At 42.5% G+C, this 21,641-nt stretch overlaps 1 protein-coding gene across 3 annotated transcripts in view; it reads right to left on the bottom strand.

Annotated features, from left to right (window-relative positions):
- The window catches only part of LOC138663608 (zinc finger protein 25-like), a 418,987-nt gene that overhangs the window by 242,624 nt on the left and 154,722 nt on the right, over window positions 1-21,641 (bottom strand). Inside the window, exon 13 of one of the 3 annotated variants that reach the window (XM_069749876.1) lies at window positions 17,837-19,200. The exons of 1 other annotated variant lie outside the window; for it this stretch is intronic. In XM_069749876.1, the coding sequence (XP_069605977.1) occupies window positions 18,092-19,200 (1,109 nt within the window). In that variant the 3' untranslated portion in view covers window positions 17,837-18,091. Of the gene's footprint in view, window positions 1-17,836; window positions 19,201-21,641 lie in introns of those variants that run through there. One more of the 3 variants, XM_069749877.1, reaches the window with a different exon arrangement.

Genomic DNA, 21,641 nt, shown 5'->3' with positions numbered 1-21,641 from the left:
AAAGTTCTACATGTGTCAAAGAAAAGTCACTATGTCTGGTCAAAATTTGCCGAACTGCCACAATTCCTTCTAAATGGTCAATGCAAGTATAGAGACTGTTGACCTCTATGGTGACAAGTATACAGTTAGGAGGAACGGGTCCCATGGCATGCAAATTAGTCAAAAAGTCTGGTGTGTCATGAAGATATGACTTGCTATGAAAAAGCAGAGGAGTAAGAATACGATCTAGTGATGACAAGAGGTGATGAGATGAAATTCATGGATGCCACTATAGGGTGACCTGTTGGATTCATAAGATCTTTGTGGACCTTGGGGAGTATGTAAAATACCGGAGTGATAGGATAGGGATTATTATCTAGATGGATAGTGAGCACTTTGAACCCCCAAGTGCTTCACAGAAATTTATAACGTAGAGCCGTGAAAATAAAAAATCATATTTTTCCATAAAAATGATATTTTTGCCCCCAATATTTTATTTTACCAAGAGTAACAGGAGAAATTGGACCCCAAAAGTTGTTGTGCAATTTGTCCTTAGTACACCGATACCCCATATGTGGTGGTAAACCACTGTTTGTGCGCATGGCAGAGCTCGGAAGAGAAGGAGCACCGTTTGACTTTTTCAATTCAAAATTGACTGGAATTGAGATCGGATGCCATGTCGCGTTTGTAGAGCCCTATAAACACAAAAGAAAAAAGACTCGACCAATAATGGTATGCACACCCATAAAATATGTGAAAATATGAAAAAATGTTTAATTACACCTCAAAGAACATGACAAACATATAAAACCATTTAAAAAGGTCTGAATAAGGAACCATAAATCACCACCCCTAAGCACAAATATCATGAAATAACAACACTGCATGGATAAAGTGCTATATACTGTATATACAAGATGTATCCTGTCTAAACATGTAACGGTCCAATATGACATACATGAATATATAAAGGCCGAAACAAATGCATATGTAAACCTGTAGTCGCACACTGACAGATAATCTAGCAAATTACTGCAATTCAGTGTTTGGTATATAACAATGTAAAGTGTTATATCAGCATGCTGTTTAGCCAAAATGATGGCAGTACCAAGATAGGTATATAAATGCGGGCTACAAGCATGTGCCAGAAAGCCTCAAATATGACATACATGAATATATAAAGGCCAAAACAAATGCATACGTAAACCTGTAGTCGTACACTGACAGATAATCTAGCAATAAAATTACTGCAATTCAGTGTTTGGTATGTAACAATATAAAGTGTTATATCAGCATGCTGTTTGGCCAAGATAATGGCAGTACCAAGATAGGTATATAAATGCGGGCTACAAGCATGTGCCAGAAAGCCTCGAATAGGCATACACTGGTGCTCCCCTGCAATCAAATAATAACCCAATGGGTGCCAAGATGTAAGAAAAAATGGGGGGAGTAAAGAGAGGAAAAATTGTTCCAAAGGAACGGCATGAACACTGAACAATGGTATACCATGAGCCCAGATGCCTAATGGAGACAGGAGACAGGGTTAAGGGGTGAGGCGAGAGCCCCACGCGTATCGCTGCGGACGCAGCTTCGTCAGGGGAAGTGAAAGAATCTGCCTGTTCTGAGGTGTATATAGATGTGATAATGATAGAAATGAGTCAAGTACTAACCGGTGTGTAGTTCTGACGAGACGCACACTGGAGGCCGCCGCATGGAGTGTGCAGGAAATGGCTATAGCCAGGAAGTGTACACCGCCGTCATGGTGCGAGACGGCAACCCTAGGGGGAGACATAGACGCATGCGCAGAAATCCCTGCATGATGGAAGACGGCGTACATAAGCCGCAGGTGAAAGAAAATAGGAAACTAGGTCCAGATAAATGCATGCGGGCCATAGATGAATGTTTGAAAATAAGAAATAGGATGACATAATGTAGAAACCTGTAACATATATTGGGAAAACAATGAATCAAAAAGAAAAATCATAATGCGGTGGTTACAAAAATGAACTGGCATCCATATAATAATGGTGTAACATTTGATTAGAGGAAAACTGGCATGGAAGCAAACACCATGCACAGAATGTTAAATAAGCCACAGCAAGATAAGTGATGAAGCCCCGCTAGGTGAGGCTATACCGAAAAAATCCTGAGGCAGATTACCCAAAAGAAGCTTATTCATATATTAAGTGAAAATCAGAGATACCGACAATACATACGAACAAAGTAGGTTGCACCTGAGAAGGATATGTGTCCATCAATAGGGACTCAAGTACCAGCGCCAGATTGCACACAAATGCCAACCTGGACCCAATGAGGAAGCACGAGTATTATAACAGATGAAAATAAAAGCAAGGGGAAAAGGCTCAACCACATAGTCCCAGTACGTCTTGTAAAAATGCGCAACCTTGGCAGCGTTCATATTGTTTGGTGTCCAGAATTCTGAAAGGCTATGAAATGTGGTTCCCAGGATGGTGCAGATATAATGCTCCAGAATGCCGACATTTCTCCAGGTTCATGGGGTATATGGGTCGGCTATCACAAATTGTTAATAAGCCACCAGAAACGCCAGGCGAGATGTCCAGTGCTCAACTACATAGTCCCGGTCAGTCTTATAAAAATACGCAACCTTGGCGACATTAACCCCTTCATGACCTTGGGATTTTCCGTTTTTCCGTGTTCGTTTTTCGCTCCCCTCCTTCCCAGAGCCATAACTTTTTTTATTTTTCTGTCAATATAGCCATGTGAGGGCTTATTTTTTGCGGGATGAGTTGTACTTTTGAACAACATCATTGGTTTTACCATGTTGTGTACTAGAAAACGGGAAAAAAATTCCAAGTGCGGTGAAATTGCAAAAAAAGTGCAATCCCACACTTGTTTTTTGTTTGGCTTTTTTGCTAGGTTCACTAAATGCTAAAACTGGCCTGACATTATGATTCTCCAGGTCAGTACGAGTTCATAGACACCTAACATGACTGGGTTATTTTTTATCTAAGTGGTGAAAAAAAATTCCAAACTTTGCAAAAAAAAAAAAAAAATTGTGCCATTTTCCGATACTCGTAGCGTCTCCATTTTTCGTGATCTGGGGTCAGGTGAGGGCTTATTTTTTGCATGCCGAGCTGCCGTTTTTTAAGATAGCATTTTGGTGCAGATACGCTCTTTTGATCGCCCGTTATTGCATTTTAATTCAATGTCGCGGCGACCAAAAAAACGTAATTCTGGCGTTTTGAATTTTTTTCTCGCTACGCTGTTTAGCGATCAGGTTAATGCTTTTTTTATTGATAGATCGGGCGATTCTGAACACGGCGATACCAAATATGTGTAGGTTCGATTTTTTTTTATTGATTTATTTTGAATGGGGCGAAAGGGGGGTGATTTAAACTTTTATTTATTTATTTATTTATTTTCACATTTTTTTAAACTTTTTTTTAACTTTTGCCATGCTTCAATAGCCTCCATGGGAGACTAGAAGCAGGCACAGCACGATCGCCTCTGCTACATAGCAGCGATCTAATGTTCGCTGCTATGTATCAGAAATGCAGGTGTGCTGTGAGCGCCGACCACAGGGTGGCGCTCACAGCTACCGGCGATCAGTAACCATAGAGGTCTTAATGACCTCTATGGTTACTATTCAGAAGCATCGCCGACCTCCGATCATGTGACGGGGGTCGGCGATGCGATCATTTCCGGCCGCCCGGCCGGAAGCGGTAGTTAAATGCCACTGTCTGCGTTTGACAGCGGCATTTAACTAGATAATAGGTGCGGGCAGATCGCGATTCTGCCCGCGCCTATTACGGGCACATGTCAGCTGTTCAAAACAGCTGAAATGTCCTGGCTTTGATGTGGGCTCACCGCCGGAGCCCGCATCAAAGAGGGGCTTCTGACCTCGGACGTACTATCTCGTCCGAGGTCAGAAAGGGGTTAATATCGTTTGGAGTCCAGAATTCTAAGAGGCTGTAACCTGTAGTTCTCAGGATGATGCAGATATGCTGCTCCAAAAAAACGACATTTGATCCAAGTTCATGGGGTATATGAGTCTGCCATGACAGATTGTTAATAAACCACCAGAAACGCCAGGCAAGATGTCCAATACTGGATCGGCAGACCTTCTGCTGCAACAATTATGGTGGCACTCTAAAAATGAAACAAAGGCGAGAGACAGACACATGAGGACCACATTTTTTGATATTTTCACATATTTTATGGGTGTGCATACCATTATTGGTCGAGTCTTTTTTCTTTTGTGTTTATAGCATTCTATTTACTGACCAGGTTTTTGCTCCCCATCTCCATGTGTTGTGCAGGGGTGCACCACTTATATTAATTATCCCAAGTTTGTCTCGCCCTATTTCAGGGGCATTTTTCTTAGTGGTTGCACATGCTTATTGGGGCATATCTTGCCGGCTTATTGTAGCAAGTAATATTGTTTTATTTTTATTTTTCTGGTTTGTAGTTATGGATTGGGATGCCAGGGAAGCCGCATGGTTAGCACAGTCTTCTAGTATGTTCCATACAGCAACATCTGTTACCCCAGATTCACATTTTTCGGTATTATGTACAGACCTGACCCGGGCCCATAAATCTGGAATTAAACTCTGGTGGAATATGAGAAGCCTTGAAGAGTACTCCAAGGCTGGGTTTGTGCCCAGAGGTCTCCGCGTTTCCATCTTTCCTGCGTGGGAACCTTCCGCTTCATTTCAGCAAACTTGGGAGCAGGGTCTTACGCGTTGCTCTAATATACTTATGACCTTACTTGTTGAACATGATAAGGGGCTGTTTTCCACCACCAAGGCACATATCAAAGAATTAGAAGGCAAACTCAGTAAATTTGAGGAGGCTCAGGTGGTGACATTCAAAATCCAACTTAAGGACACATTGGACAAATATAAGGCTGAGATTATCGCAGGCAAACGGAAAATGCTCCAGTGAGACAAAATGGACTATGAGCAACAACAAGTCTATAAATGGAAACATAGAGGTAACGCTAGAGTAGGGACTTCACATCGTTATGGGGGTACTACCCTGTCTGCTAACACTGAGCCATCACTTAGAGGGGCTAGCTCCAGTGATTTTTTTATCTTCAACAGGGAGCGAGCTTGACCACGGACCAGACGTGGCAGATGAAAGAAGAAGACCTCCAAGAAAACGCCCTCCACAATATCGAGGGAAGACATCGCCATATCGGCACAAATATCCAACCAGGCGCAAGTAAATCGCATTGGCACCCAGGAGATTCCAACAACGGATTTAGAGGTACTGAGTGATGTATTACAGGTTATTAATCTGTCTAACCACCCTTTATCACAGGTTGAATTGTCAGCTCTCCGGAGGGGCCTAACATTCGTCCCCACGCATAGGGTAGATAAGTTTACACTCATCAAAGACTTATACCTTTTTTGCAGGAATATCACCTTTCAGGTTATGTACAAGAAACCAGACATGTTACAGAGCATTCCCCAGGACGAACGTCAGGCCTTCCAAGATTTGGTAGACCTATTGAAGGAGAACCAAACTGCGGCTCCACATAACAAATTTCCATTCAAGAAAAAATCCTTGAGGGCACCTTCCTTCACATTAGTTCCGGCTGTCAAGATTTTTTATGAATTGGTGAAAAGGGACATAATGGCCATGGTCCCCAAGGTTAGTACACCATCCAATCTATCTGCTGCAGAAAGTCGTGCCATCTCTGAGCTGAGAAATAATGGGACTTTTACTATCAAGGAAGCGGATAAGGGGGGTAATGTCGTTCTTTGGCCCACCCACATGTACCGGGAGGAAGCTATTAGACAACTTGATGATAGGTGGTTTTATACCAAGTCACCATCGGACCCCACACAGACATTTGTGTCTAAATTGCAGACTTTACTCTGCAGGGCCAATCAGCTTGACATCATCACCCCCAATGAAAAACGTTACATGTGGGTGGATGATCCCATCATTGTGACATTCTACATGTTGCCCAAAATTCATAAAGACGACAAGAAACCCCCTGGTCGCTCCATCGTCTCATGTATTGGCAGTTTATGTGAGAAAGCTTGCCATTACATTGACTTCTTTCTGCAGCCTGTTGCCACAGCACTACCCTCATATGTGAGGGACTCTGCCCATTTTATTGAAATCATCCGAGATATCCATCTACCTACTGAGTTTTACCTAGTAACATGTTATGTGGAATCATTGTATTCCAATATCAGTCATGTAGACGGTATCAATGCTGTGTCCTTTTTCTTAGACCAGTAGTAGAGTATAGCGTGGCACAGCTGTGTCGGTGCTCAAGTGAGGTTTCCCACACCAGTAGATATAGTAAGTAAATAACTTGGCACTCAACTTGGTGAATAGTGGTAATCAAGAAAATAGAAAATTGTATTACTTAGGATAGCAGTCCAGCAGATATTAAGACGTTTCGGTCTAACATTAAGACCTTCTTCAGTAAACTGCACAAGTATATGACAGAATATGACCAATTACAATGTTGAAAACAACAATTGCACAAAATACAAGGTAAATCTCATAATCAAAATGTGAACATAACATGTGATAGGAGGGAAGGGGAGAGAGGTAGGGAAGTCATAATTTTTACATACCCGACTGCTAAGATGGATGTATATAGGCGGTACTTTATGTGTGTGACTGAATGGTCCTATAATGGATCCAATAGGACCTAAATAATGGCGGTAGATAGCCTGGAATAGTAAAGCTTCAAATGAGGAACATGCCGTAAAAGTACCTAGATTATTTGAAAAAGGGTACTAACCAAATAGAAGGATGTCTGTGCCTATCCACAGGAGATATATATAATGGAAAACCTAATAGAAGGAGCTTTGTAAGTATGATAATAGACCATATAACCAAGAGCTATATAAAGAGGGAAAAGGAGGGAGGGTGGGTTTCACTTACTTAGGATATCTACAGAGGTAATCTCGCATTCATAAGGACCAATGATGTCCAGACGATAACTGTAAGTATGAAGAAAATACTGTAATAGAGTCTATAAGGTAGGGAACTATATACATAGTAGAATGATTCTCACCTTAAGTAGGTGGGTCTCAATGGAGACAAATAGTAGAAAATGGGTTGCGGGAATATTTTAGAGAAATATCTGGAAAAGGAAATGTATATAAGGCTCTGTAGTGAGACACGACCCAAATGAAAAGAGAAAAAAAGGAGAAAAAACAAGGGTAACACTGCTCACCTAATATATAGGGTATTCAGGAGAAATCCATATACTGTTGCAGATAACAGGCAGCTCCTACGATATATAGATGGTGGGTGATGGGCCAAGAGAAACCGGCAAGCAGAGGGCTGAAATAGTATAAAGGACTCACCAGGAGACGTGGGCTGAAGAGGAACGTCAACGCGGTGTCCACCGCTGGTTGAATGTCCCGTAATAGAACTGGCCGCGTTACATAGCCGAGGGGCGGGACTACCCGCCGGAAGTTCGGCTGGCCGGAAATCAGCAGAGAGCATAATGGGACATGTAGTCCCAGAGCAATGTAGTTAGTAGCGCGTCATCCACAGAGTGGTGTCTAAGTGGCTGGAGTCAGACCGGAAGAGGACGCTAAGTTCGGCCGGCCGGAAACCAGTACAAAGCATAATGGGATATGTAGTCTCAAAACGAAATGGGACATGTAGTTCCAGAGCGATGCGTCCCGGGGCTATAATAACCTAAGTGGCGTCATGAAGGTAGACGCTAAAAAAAAAAAAAAAAAGGGGGAGGAACCATAATAAGTGGGCACATTAACACTATGGTGATTTCAAGATTATAAAAAGCCGGATCTAAGGTGGGCGCTGAGTAATTTGTCCCAGGGGCATAGCAGATAGGAGGACATACTAAGAAAGATGCTGAGGAAAGCAGGGCTATAAACGTATGGTACGTACAATGACAGGGATAAGTAGACAGCTGACCAGAAAATGTGAGTGAAAAACTAATGTAATATATACTATGTGTATAAATAACCGGCAATATAATGGTAGGTGGTACTATGGAAGGAAGTATGTATGTAAGCTAAGAAAACCAAATAGCTAACTGTAACAAAAAATAAAAAAATAAATAAATAAATAAAAATATAGCAGTCGGGTGGGGAACAAGGAAGGGAAATCCGAGGGGGAGGGAGCAGGCAGTGATTTGCATGTTGAACGTCAATAAAGGCGACTCTGTGAAAAGAGACAAACATATTAGTATATGGCATATTGTACCAGTAACATATAAACACTGGTTTGTGGTATTACAAAGAAGTAACATTGGCTATAATAAACATAGGCTATAATAAATAGAATTTAGACAAAGGCCAGGGGGTCATATTCTCTGTTAAGGCCCTTGGGAGTCAAAGTTTGTAATTCATGGATCCAGTATGCCTCTTTCTTCTTAAGGAGGTGGATTCTGTTACCACCCCGTCTCTGTACCGGAATGTGTTCCAATATTTGAAATCTTAGTTGTGATGTGTTGTGGCCCTTGGATATGAAATGGGATGGAAGTGGTAACAGTAAGTTCTGACAGCGAATCGTCGATTTGTGTTTCGAAATACGAGATCTAATAGATTGAGTGGTCTCGCCGATATACAGGAGGCCACATGGGCATTTAATCGCATAAACCACAAATGATGAGTCACAAGTGAAATACCCTTTGATATTGTATCTCTTACCAGAATGGGGATGATGGAGGATGTCACCCTTGATAACACTATTGCATTGGTTGCAATGTAGACACAGGAAGGTGCCGTGTTTGGGTTGAGCAAGGAAACGTTGTGTACTATCTTTATTGGTACCTAAGTCAGCTTTGACTAATGAATCGCGAATATTGGTAGAGCGTTTGTAACATGGCAAAAAATGATCTTTAAATTCTGGGATTTGAGGATGCGCTGTACGGAGTAAGTTCCAGTGACGTCTAATGCTGTGGTGTAGAATGTGTACATACGGATGATATACATGTACAAAGGGTACTCTTTTATTACTACGGGGACGTGCTGTAGTCTGAGGGTTGATAGCCTCCGTAAGGAGATCGGAGGGATAACCCCTTTCACGAAATTTGATGTACATTTCGTCCGTTCTGGTTTTTAGAAGATTAGGGTCAGTGACTATCCTCTGTACTCGTTTGAATTGTGACCGAGGAATCGATTTCTTTGTGGCTGTAGGGTGTGAACTGCTGTAGTGTAGCAGACTATTTCTATCAGTTGGCTTGGTGTATAGGTCTGTCTTAAGGGTATTTAGTTCATCTTTGAAGACAAGTGTGTCCAGAAAGCTGACTTTTTCTGTGCTACTCGTCATGGTAAAGGTAAGTCCTGGCCAGGCTGTATTGAGAGTATGGAAAAACAGATCCAAAGTTTGTGGTGTACCAGTCCATAGACAAAAAACGTCATCTATGTAGCGTTTCCAGAAGGGGCAATATGCTTGGAACAGAGGGTCTGGATAAACAATTTCCTCCTCAAAGAGGGCCATGTAGCTATTAGCATATGGCGGGGCTACGTTAGACCCCATGGCAGTGCCTTTCGTTTGTAAAAAGAATTGATCTTCAAACATAAAGAAATTTTCGGTAAGGACTATTGTCAGTAGGTCTACACAGAGATTGACTACATCGTGGTGGAGTAATGAGTTTGTGAGCAAATGTCTAACGCTGAAAATTCCTTGAGTATGGGGGATAGATGTATATAGATCTTTAACATCTAAAGAGACCAATAAGAGGTCAGTGGGAAGTGGGTCTAAATTATTCAGTTGGCGTAGGAAATCACCTGTGTCAAGGAGAAATGATGGAGATGTACGTACGAGTGGTGTCAAGATCTTTTCCAGGAAAATGGTCAGTGGGGAAAGTATGGACTCGGTAGAGGCTACTATCGGGCGACCTGGTGGATGTTCAAGGTTTTTATGTATTTTAGGCAGTATATAGAATACTGGGGTGATGGGAAAGTCCTTAGTTAGATATTCTTGTGTTTTGCCATCAATGACACCCTTTTCAACGTAGGGATCAAGGGTCTCCTTGATAAGGTTTCTGATCATGGTAGTGGGATCGGTTGGTAATAAGCGGTAAACGGTGTTGTCTCACAATTGTCGATGAATCTCTTGAGTGTAATCCGATTTATTCATAATCACCATAGCCCCGCCTTTATCGGCTGGCTTGATGACAATCTCGTTATCGTTTCTCAGTGTCTGTAGGGCCTGAAAGTCAGGAGTACTGAGATTAGTAGAGGTGTGTAATTTGTGTGTCTCAATGTCCTGACGAAGTCTGGAGAAAGACTGTTCGATGATGCCTATGAAGGCCTCAACTGCATGGGAGGACTTAGGAGGTCTATAAGTATATTACTAGTAATAAGAGCACTTATAGACCTCCTAAGTCCTCCCATGCAGTTGAGGCCTTCATAGGCATCATCGAACAGTCTTTCTCCAGACTTCGTCAGGACATTGAGACACACAAATTACACACCTCTACTAATCTCAGTACTCCTGACTTTCAGGCCCTACAGACACTGAGAACCGATAACGAGATTGTCATCAAGCCAGCCGATAAAGGCGGGGCTATAGTGATTATGAATAAATCGGATTACACTCAAGAGATTCATCGACAATTGAGAGACAACACCGTTTACCGCTTATTACCAACCGATCCCACTACCATGATCAGAAACCTTATCAAGGAGACCCTTGATCCCTAAGTTGAAAAGGGTGTCATTGATGGCAAAACACAAGAATATCTAACTAAGGACTTTCCCATCACCCCAGTATTCTATATACTGCCTAAAATACATAAAAACCTTGAACATCCACCAGGCCGCCCGATAGTAGCCTCTACCGAGTCCATACTTTCCCCACTGGCCATTTTCCTGGAAAAGATCTTGACACCACTCGTACGTACATCTCCATCATTTCTCCTTGACACAGGTGATTTCCTACGCCAACTGAATAATTTAGACCCACTTCCCACTGACCTCTTATTGGTCTCTTTAGATGTTAAAGATCTATATACATCTATCCCCCATACTCAAGGAATTTTCAGCGTTAGACATTTGCTCACAAACTCATTACTCCACCACGATGTAGTCAATCTCTGTGTAGACCTACTGACAATAGTCCTTACCGAAAATTTCTTTATGTTTGAAGATCAATTCTTTTTACAAACGAAAGGCACTGCCATGGGGTCTAACGTAGCCCCGCCATATGCTAATAGCTACATGGCCCTCTTTGAGGAGGAAATTGTTTATCCAGACCCTCTGTTCCAAGCATATTGCCCCTTCTGGAAACGCTACATAGATGACATTTTTTGTCTATGGACTGGTACACCACAAACTTTGGATCTGTTTTTCCATACTCTCAATACAGCCTGGCCAGGACTTACCTTTACCATGACGAGTAGCACAGAAAAAGTCAGCTTTCTGGACACACTTGTCTTCAAAGATGAACTAAATACCCTTAAGACAGACCTATACACCAAGCCAACTGATAGAAATAGTCTGCTACACTACAGCAGTTCACACCCTACAGCCACAAAGAAATCGATTCCTCGGTCACAATTCAAACGAGTACAGAGGATAGTCACTGACCCTAATCTTCTAAAAACCAGAACGGACGAAATGTACATCAAATTTCGTGAAAGGGGTTATCCCTCCGATCTCCTTACGGAGGCTATCAACCCTCAGACTACAGCACGTCCCCGTAGTAATAAAAGAGTACCCTTTGTACATGTATATCATCCGTATGTACACATTCTACACCACAGCATTAGACGTCACTGGAACTTACTCCGTACAGCGCATCCTCAAATCCCAGAATTTAAAGATCATTTTTTGCCATGTTACAAACGCTCTACCAATATTCGCGATTCATTAGTCAAAGCTGACTTAGGTACCAATAAAGATAGTACACAACGTTTCCTTGCTCAACCCAAACACGGCACCTTCCCGTGTCTACATTGCAACCAATGCAATAGTGTTATCAAGGGTGACATCCTCCATCATCCCCATTCTGGTAAGAGATACAATATCAAAGGGTATTTCACTTGTGACTCATCATTTGTGGTTTATGCGATTAAATGCCCATGTGGCCTCCTGTATATCGGCGAGACCACTCAATCTATTAGATCTCGTATTTCGAAACACAAATCGACGATTCGCTGTCAGAACTTACTGTTACCACTTCCATCCCATTTCATATCCAAGGGCCACAACACATCACAACTAAGATTTCAAATATTGGAACACATTCCGGTGCAGAGACGGGGTGGTAACAGAATCCACCTCCTTAAGAAGAAAGAGGCATACTGGATCCTTGAATTACAAACTTTGACTCCCAAGGGCCTTAACAGAGAATATGACCCCCTGGCCTTTGTCTAAATTCTATTTATTATAGCCTATGTTTATTATAGCCAATGTTACTTCTTTGTAATACCACAAACCAGTGTTTATATGTTACTGGTACAATATGCCATATAATAATATGTTTGTCTCTTTTCACAGAGTCGCCTTTATTGACGTTCAACATGCAAATCACTGCCTGCTCCCTCCCCCTCGGATTTCCCTTCCTTGTTCCCCACCCGACTGCTATATTTTTATTTATTTATTTATTTTTTTATTTTTTGTTACAGTTAGCTATTTGGTTTTCTTAGCTTACATACATACTTCCTTCCATAGTACCACCTACCATTATATTGCCGGTTATTTATACACATAGTATATATTACATTAGTTTTTCACTCACATTTTCTGGTCAGCTGTCTACTTATCCCTGTCATTGTACGTACCATACGTTTATAGCCCTGCTTTCCTCAGCATCTTTCTTAGTATGTCCTCCTATCTGCTATGCCCCTGGGACAAATTACTCAGCGCCCACCTTAGATCCGGCTTTTTATAATCTTGAAATCACCATAGTGTTAATGTGCCCACTTATTATGGTTCCTCCCCCTTTTTTTTTTTTTTTTTTTTAGCGTCTACCATCATGACGCCACTTAGGTTATTATAGCCCCGGGACGCATCGCTCTGGAACTACATGTCCCATTTCGTTTTGAGACTACATATCCCATTATGCTTTGTACTGGTTTCCGGCCGGCCGAACTTAGCGTCCTCTTCCGGTCTGACTCCAGCCACTTAGACACCACTCTGTGGATGACGCGCTACTAACTACATTGCTCTGGGACTACATGTCCCATTATGCTCTCTGCTGATTTCCGGCCAGCCGAACTTCCGGCGGGTAGTCCCGCCCATCGGCTATGTAACGCGGCCAGTTCTATTACGGGACATTCAACCAGCGGTGGACACCGCGTTGACGTTCCTCTTCAGCCCACGTCTCCTGGTGAGTCCTTTATACTATTTCAGCCCTCTGCCTGCCGGTTTCTCTTGGCCCATCACCCACCATCTATATATCGTAGGAGCTGCCTGTTATCTGCAACAGTATATGGATTTCTCCTGAATACCCTATATATTAGGTGAGCAGTGTTACCCTTGTTTTTTCTCCTTTTTTTCTCTTTTCATTTGGGTCGTGTCTCACTACAGAGCCTTATATACATTTCCTTTTCCAGATATTTCTCTAAAATATTCCCGCAACCCATTTTCTACTATTTGTCTCCATTGAGACCCACCTACTTAAGGTGAGAATCATTCTACTATGTATATAGTTCCCTACCTTATAGGCTCTATTACAGTATTTTCTTCATACTTACAGTTATCGTCTGGACATCATTGGTCCTTATGAATGCGAGATTACCTCTGTAGATATCCTAAGTAAGTGAAACCCACCCTCCCTCCTTTTCCCTCTTTATATAGCTCTTGGTTATATGGTCTATTATCATACTTACAAAGCTCATTCTATTAGGTTTTCCATTATATATATCTCCTGTGGATAGGCACAGACATCCTTCTATTTGGTTAGTACCCTTTTTCAAATAATCTAGGTACTTTTACGGCATGTTCCTCATTTGAAGCTTTACTATTCCAGGCTATCTACCGCCATTATTTAGGTCCTATTGGATCCATTATAGGACCATTCAGTCACACACATAAAGTACCGCCTATATACATCCATCTTAGCAGTCGGGTATGTAAAAATTATGACTTCCCTACCTCTCTCCCCTTCCCTCCTATCACATGTTATGTTCACATTTTGATTATGAGATTTACCTTGTATTTTGTGCAATTGTTGTTTTCAACATTGTAATTGGTCATATTCTGTCATATACTTGTGCAGTTTACTGAAGAAGGTCTTAATGTTAGACCGAAACGTCTTAATATCTGCTGGACTGCTATCCTAAGTAATAAAATTTTCTATTTTCTTGATTACCATTATTCACCAAGTTGAGTGCCAAGTTATTTACTTACTTTTTCTTAGACCGTCGCCAACCTGAGGACTCCAGACATCATACGTTCCTGTTAGAGCTTCTTAAGTTTGTTTTATATCACAACTTTTTTCTATTTGATAGTACGTTCTACCTCCAGGTGTCCGGCGTGGCCATGGGAGCCAAATGGGCACCAACTTACGCCAACATCTTGTTAGGCTGGTGGGAGGAGACAGTGGTATATCCCTCCAAGATGTTTCAAGAGAAGGTGCGCCACTGGCACCAGTACATTGACAACGTATTCTTTGTATGGTTAGGCACCGAAACTGAATGCGTACAATTTTTGCAGGATTTGAACACCAATGTCCACAACATCTTTCTTACGCATCTCATATCAACCACCTCGGTCACTTATCTGGATTTGAAAATCAAAATGAATGTATTGAGACATAGCCTCCATCTCTGGGAGAGAGAGGGGATATACCCTTCCCCGAGGAGGTTCAGCTCCAGGCAAGAGGTCAATAGGACAGTCGTAGGGGCGATGAGGCGGTAGAGTCTCAGCAGCCTTTTTAGAGAATACGTCAGCATAGCACCAATAGCACTTGGGAAGAGAAGAAAGGTCTGCGGGTACCTCGGTAGTAGAAACCTGTACACACTCACTCACACACCTGCCCATACAAGACTTACTCCAACCCAATATTCTCCCTGAGGACCACTCAATATGTGGGGAGTGGAAACGGAGCCAGGGTATTCCCAGCAAAATCTCATCCATTCCCTCGGGAAGAACAAGAAGGGAAATAATCTCCTGGTGGGAAGGGGACATGGACAGCGAGAATGGAACTGTCTGGTGTGTGATTTGCAGTGGAAGTGTCGCCCCATTCACAACTCTAACTGTTGCAGGTTTGGCGAGCATGACTAGTGGTATAGCGTGGCGCAGAGCAAAAGCAGAGGACATGAAGTTTCCCTCTGCTCCTGAATCCACACAAAGCTCGACTGTTAGAGTGGTGGAGCCTAACAGGATTGTCCCTTTAAAGGACAGTTTGGAGGAAAATGCAGCTGTGTCTAGTGAACCTCCCCCAATGGTTACTAGACGCGATCGTTTCCCGACCGCCGCGGACATTTATTGGCGTAATGTCCTAGTTGATGACAGTTTTTACAAACCACGGGTACTCGAGCGGCCTGAGACTTAGGTCCCGCTCGAGAAACCTCCATGGCCTCATGGGAGTCAGACGCCAAGACAGGAGATTCAAGAGGTCTGGTGAAGGTGGGAGCCAGCCGAAACCTCTGCCTACACTGGGCCCGCTCTAACCTCCGCTCGTGAAAACGGAGGTCGATGCGGGTAGATACAGAAATATGTTCCTCCAGTGTGGCGGGTATCTCCCTGGTGGCCAAGGCGTCCTTCACATGGTCTGCCAGTCCCCTCCAGAACACTGGAATAAGAACTTTGTCTGGCCACTCTAACTCTGAAGCTAGAGTCCGGAACTGGATGGCAAACTGGCTGACCTCGGACGAGCCCTGAGTAATAGACAACAACTGGAGCACGGTATCGTGGGTAACACGAGGTCCTAAAAAGACCTGCTTCAGAGCGTCCAAGAAGAGAGGAGCACTCTGTACCACACGATCATCTCACTCCCAAAGTGGCGTTGCCCACTCCAATGCCCTGCCCGACAAGAGAGATAGAATAAATCTCACTTTCGCCCGTTCCGTAGGGAAACGTGACGCCAGGAGCTCAAGGTGTATGGAGCACTGGCTCACGAATCCGCGACATTGCTTACTGTCGCCAGCAAACTTGTCAGGAAGCGGGAGACGGGATAAAGTCGGAGCAGGGGTGGCAGCAGACAAACTGGCTGCGGCTACACTTGCAGCCTGAACAGCGACAGCAGTGACATCCACAGCTGAGGTTGAACGCTCAAGAGCCGCCAACCTTCCCTCCAGCTGCTGGATGTACCGTTGTAAACGCTGATCGTCCGCCATTTACTAGCCAGACCCTGGCGCTAGTGTTCTGTTAGGACTGGCAGAACGCATTTAGAATAAGATGTAATATAAATAGATGCGTTCGCAGTCCGGGGTCCACCGTGCAGGTGAAAACCTGCTGCTAGTAAATGGCAGCGTAGTATGGCGGTGGAAGCGAACCCAGTTTAGCCACTGGTCCGCAGTACCGCACCAAGGAGTGCTAGCAAGGAGTCAGCGAACTCAACCCCAAGACACAGGATTGATGTCCGATCTGACTACTAGCACACAACACCGCAACAGGGTGTGTTAGGTAACTGAAATAATTAAAGCACCGAACTGCAAACTGTGCCGTGCTGGCAGACACCACTAAGCACCCAGACGTGGGTCAGGAGGCGCACTACAGGCGCGTGGCGCTGCACTGGCGGTCACAGCAATAGACGCTGATACGTGTGTGACACGTTGAGTGGTTAGTCGGGCGCTAGATAGCAGCCATACTCCATACGCGAACAGTCATACAATAGGGTAGGGGTATTTAATGAACGACTTGCACTCACAACAAACACACGTATACAATTGTACACTAGCGCATGGCCGTGCGGTCATGCACAGCTTATATAGCTGCAGTACTTTCAGGACCTTCAAATAAAGGACCAATGGGCAGCTGCCACAGAAGTTAGCCCTTTCAGGACCTGCCAGGAGGACCAATGGGAACCACTGCAGCATCTGAGCATGTGACCCTCGGTCTCCAATGGGAGATCTCACCCTGGGCATGCTCAGAAGGGAAAAAGCAGGACTTAGCCTCAAAAGCGTCCACTCGCTGCTGCCCAGCACTGGCTTTAATGGCAAAAGCTGGAGAAGCAACAGCAAGCCTAAGCACAGAGTGAGACTGAGCCAGACGCAAGGACCGTCGTCTCTGCTGAGCAGGTTTACCTGCGGCAGGAGAGGAATGGGAGACCGCAGCAGAAGCGGGAACTCGACCCCTAACACAGTCTATACAAAAATGTAGACAGTTTGAACCTGTAAAGCGCTGCGGAATATGTTGGCGCTATATAAAGATTATTATTATTATTAGAGCGCATCCAGAGAGATCACTAGGTGTGCACTACACGTGTATATTCTGCGCAGAACGCCTTATTTTGTAAAGCTGAGCTCTAAAGGCCTGCAAATGATTTTTTTGGGCTAAGTAAATCTGCCTTCCTGGCTTATCTCCTTGGTTTCTGAACGGAAGCAGCATCAGGCCTTGTACAGAGCATCCAGCAACATGCTCAGGAAAGTGAAACCATGGCCTCCACAAGCACTTCTACCCCCATGGCCTCTACCAGCGGTGCTTCCAGAATAAAAAGAAAAAGGTGCAGCTATTGCCCTTATTCTTGTGATAATGAAACAAGTATTACATGTTCTGGATGCAAAAAATTCTTATGCAAAGCCCATGTTTATTGTTCTTCATGCAAGAATACATAAATTTATATTACCATGTAAATATGTTCAAATTGAAGTGTTTATTATCTTTAATTTTTTTTCACAAAATGTTTGATTTGCTTGTTTTGGTTTGCTTTTTTTAACACATATGTGTAGTTTGCTATTTTTCGTTTTGCTTTTATTACTAAGTTTTTTTTTAATAGAAAAAAAATAAAGATTTCAATTTCATTTTTCTTATTTTTTTTTATTTCCAAACATGTTTCCATACAGTCTAGTAAGCAAAAGGTGTAAAAATAATTGAGTTAGAGTATCTAAAATCAAGATTTAATAAACCGGGTCATAGTGACCCAGGAGCAATACAAGTGTATAGTACATGGGAACAGAATAGCATGGTTAAACGATTCCAACATTCTGAACACAAAAAAGGCTTCTCCCCTATGTGACGTCTCTGATGTTTATTAATAGTTGAATTCCAATAAAATATTTCCCACATTAAGAAAATGAAAAAGGTTTCTCCCCTGTGTGACTGCTCTGATGTCTAACAAGATGTGCTTTCCGGTTAAAACATTTCCCACATTCTGAACAAGAAAAAGGCTTCTCCCCTGTGTGAGTTCTCTGATGGCTAAAAAGATGCGCTTTCCGGTTAAAACATTTCCCACATTCTGAACAGGAAAATGGCTTCTCCCCTGTATGGGTTCTCTGATGTCTAACAAGATGCGCTTTCCGGTTAAAACATTTCCCACATTCGGAACAGGAAAAAGTCTTCTCCCCTGTGTGAATCTTCTGGTGAGTAACAAAATGCGATTTCCATGTAAAATATTTCCCACATTTAGAACATAAAAAAGGCTTCTCCCCTGTGTGGGTTTTGTGATGGTGATCAAGATTTATTTTAAATTTAAAACATTTCCCACATTCTGGACATGAAAAAGGCCTCTCCCCAGTGTGGGTTCTCAAGTGGCTATCAAGTAACCATTTCCGGCTAAAACATTTCCCACATTCTGAACAGGAAAAAGGCTTCTCCCCTGTGTGAATTCTCTGGTGAGTAACAAAATGCGATTTCCATGTAAAATATTTCCCACATTCAGAACAGGAAAAAGGCCTCTCCCCTGTGTGGATTCTCAAGTGGCTATCATAAAACCATTTCCGGTTAAAACATTTCCCACATTCTGGACAGGAAAAAGGCTTCTCCCCTGTGTGGGTTTTCTGGTGGTTATCAAGAACCCATTTCCGGTTAAAACATTTCCCACATTCTGAACAGGAAAAAGGCTTCTCCCCTGTGTGAGTTCTCTGGTGAGTAACAAACTGTGATTTCCATGTAAAATATTTCCCACATTCTGAACATGAAAATGACTTCTTTGCTTTAGGAGCAGTTTGTTTTTTAATGCCTCTTTTGTGACTTTGATTTCCCTTAGTAGTCGGTAATGAATCAGAAGATGGGACCTGTTTCATAGGATCAGCTGACAGATCTTTGCTGTGAATGGATGATGTTATATCTAGAGTAATGGCATTCACTTCAGTTGTATCTTGTAGGATCTGAAGATCATCAGATTTAAAAATGGAAGATGTCAGCTGTCCCTCTGATCTCCTGGTACAGTCATCTGCTAAGATAAAAAACACAATTATTTTTTAATAAAATATCCTTGAGTTTTATATTTTTGAACATTTCCACTTAAACTGTCCATAAAATGGCAAGCTATGTACAAAAACTGTAATTATTTACCAAGACAATGACAGTTCACAGTCTAATAGAAAACCTTATTAGATGAACCAGTAGTGCGTGGTGTTCAACTGCTTGTTCATTCTGTCTCCCAAATACAGAACAAAAAGAAAGTAATCAATGTTATGTAGGCGAAAATAATACCAATTCTCATCTCACAAAAAACAAGTCCCCACTCAGGTCAACATCTGTCAATGGAAAAACAGAGGTTTCAACACTATTAGTGGCTCAAAGGCTGTTAAAAGCAAAAAGTTTTCTATAAACCAATCCAGCAAAATCCACTCTCACTTCTGAGTCTTGCAGTGTGCTCAAACAACCTTTAGGATCCCTGTATTTAGCAATATTATAGTGAGAAGAATCCACTTAATTTGCGGTGTGTCCCCTGAAGCACAATCTGAGCACTTATGTGTTGGGTAACAAAACGGCAAATGTGTTATTTTCACTCTCCAACATCCACTGCGTGTTAATTTCCGGAAAGTGGTTGTGGAGTTAAAATATTCACTCTCCCTATAGATTATAACCCTCAGTAAATTTATGTATAAAATGGAATCACTTTGTGGGGATTTCAACTGTTCTGATTTGCTGTCATTTAGCTATATTAGAGCTTCTGCATATGGTGTGTCCAATCTCATCTGGGCTCTGGTCCTGTTGTCCAGCTGGAGTAATCTGCTCCCTACTTCAGCCAATTAGAAAGTACCACACCCTACTAAAGCTCAAAGCATATGCTTTGCCGGAATCTGTCAGATACAGCATTGTTCTCCTCTGGTTCAGTCCTCTAGTGCTCAGCTCGTGGCTTGTGTATTTGTTTCCTGTTGTGACTGTGGCCCCTTTACTGACTACTCGTGTCTTAGTTCTGACCCAGATACCTGATTATTCTTCTTGCCATCTAACACCACAGTATAGAGGTAACACCATGGTCCAAGTCTAGGGGTCCCTGTGTAAGTCCAGATTCAATGTAAGGGTGTTAAAGGGCGATGAGCAAGACAATCCTTGGGATATGGAAAGCAGAGAATATATTGCCAAGCATGTTCATAGTGGACATCTTTTGAGCTGCCAGGTGACTAAAAAAAGTGCTCCCAATACTGGAGTACTTTGCAGACACAATGTAAGATCTGCATTCAAATAGCTAAATGGCGCTCCTTCCCTTCTGAACCCTGCCATGTGTCCAGACAGTAGTGTACAACCGTAGATAGGGTATTGTGCAAAGTTGGAAAATAGTTTGGAAGATCCATTCGATTTCTATTATTCTTTGTGAATAATTCCAAAGTTATCACCACATAAAGGGACACACGTCAGATTTTAAAAATGGGGTCTGATTAAGAACACAAAACTGGCTGCAGGAAGAGGTTAAATCAGACTATTTTGGACACTACTGTAGTCGAAAACTGACTGTAGATAAAAACACATCTACTGAAATGATCAAACTCAACAGTCTTCGTAAGTAATAAATGAGTAGCTAGTGGTGAAACTTCTCTGGGGTAATTAGTGTATGGGTCTCGGTGATTTCACAATCTAAACTAGTATAAGGTCCAATATTTCCTGTCAGATGAGTTTCAAGAAGAAATATTACACATTTAAAGAGAACCGTGTATAATGGTGCAGAGCTGAGATGTCTTAAAGGGAACCTGTCAGCAGGATTGTCTTCAGTAACCTACAAATAACGTCAGGTCGGCGACATTATACAGATTACAATGATACCTTGGTTGATGAAATCAGTCTTGTGGTTGTTGCTTAATCTGTATTTGTAGTTTTCAGTTAATGAGATTCTCGTGCTTCAGAGTGGGGCTGTAGGCGGCCTGTGGGTGGGTCTGGGGAAGGGGCTTTATGTGGTGCTCTGATAACATATGCATCTGTATTGGCTTATGACAGGTCACTGATCCCTCACTGACCTGCCCCCCATTTTTATATAATGCATATAATAGTGTTGATATTATTGTTGTCAATGCCTATAATATTGTGGCTATTGTGAGTCTTAGAAAAAAAAATTCCGGCCAGCAAAATGTCGCGGTGGCGGCGCCTGCACAGTAGCACCTATAAGTAAGAGATAGGAAATAGCTATTTAGGAAATAGCGACCACAATATTGTGCAGTTTCACCTGTCTTTCACTAGGGGGACTTGTCAGGGAGTCACAAAAACATTGAACTTTAGGAAGGCAAAGTTTGAACAGCTTAGAGATGCCCTTAATCTGGTAGACTGGGACAATATCCTCAGAAATAAGAATACAGATAATAAATGGGAAATGTTTAAGAACATCCTAAATAGGCAGTGTAAGCGGTTTATACCTTGTGGGAATAAAAGGACTAGAAATAGGAAAAACCCAATGTG

This window comes from Ranitomeya imitator, chromosome 2 (genome assembly GCF_032444005.1).
Source record: "Ranitomeya imitator isolate aRanImi1 chromosome 2, aRanImi1.pri, whole genome shotgun sequence".
Lineage (NCBI taxonomy): Eukaryota > Metazoa > Chordata > Amphibia > Anura > Dendrobatidae > Ranitomeya > Ranitomeya imitator.
This window is presented reverse-complemented; position numbering and strand designations above follow the sequence as displayed.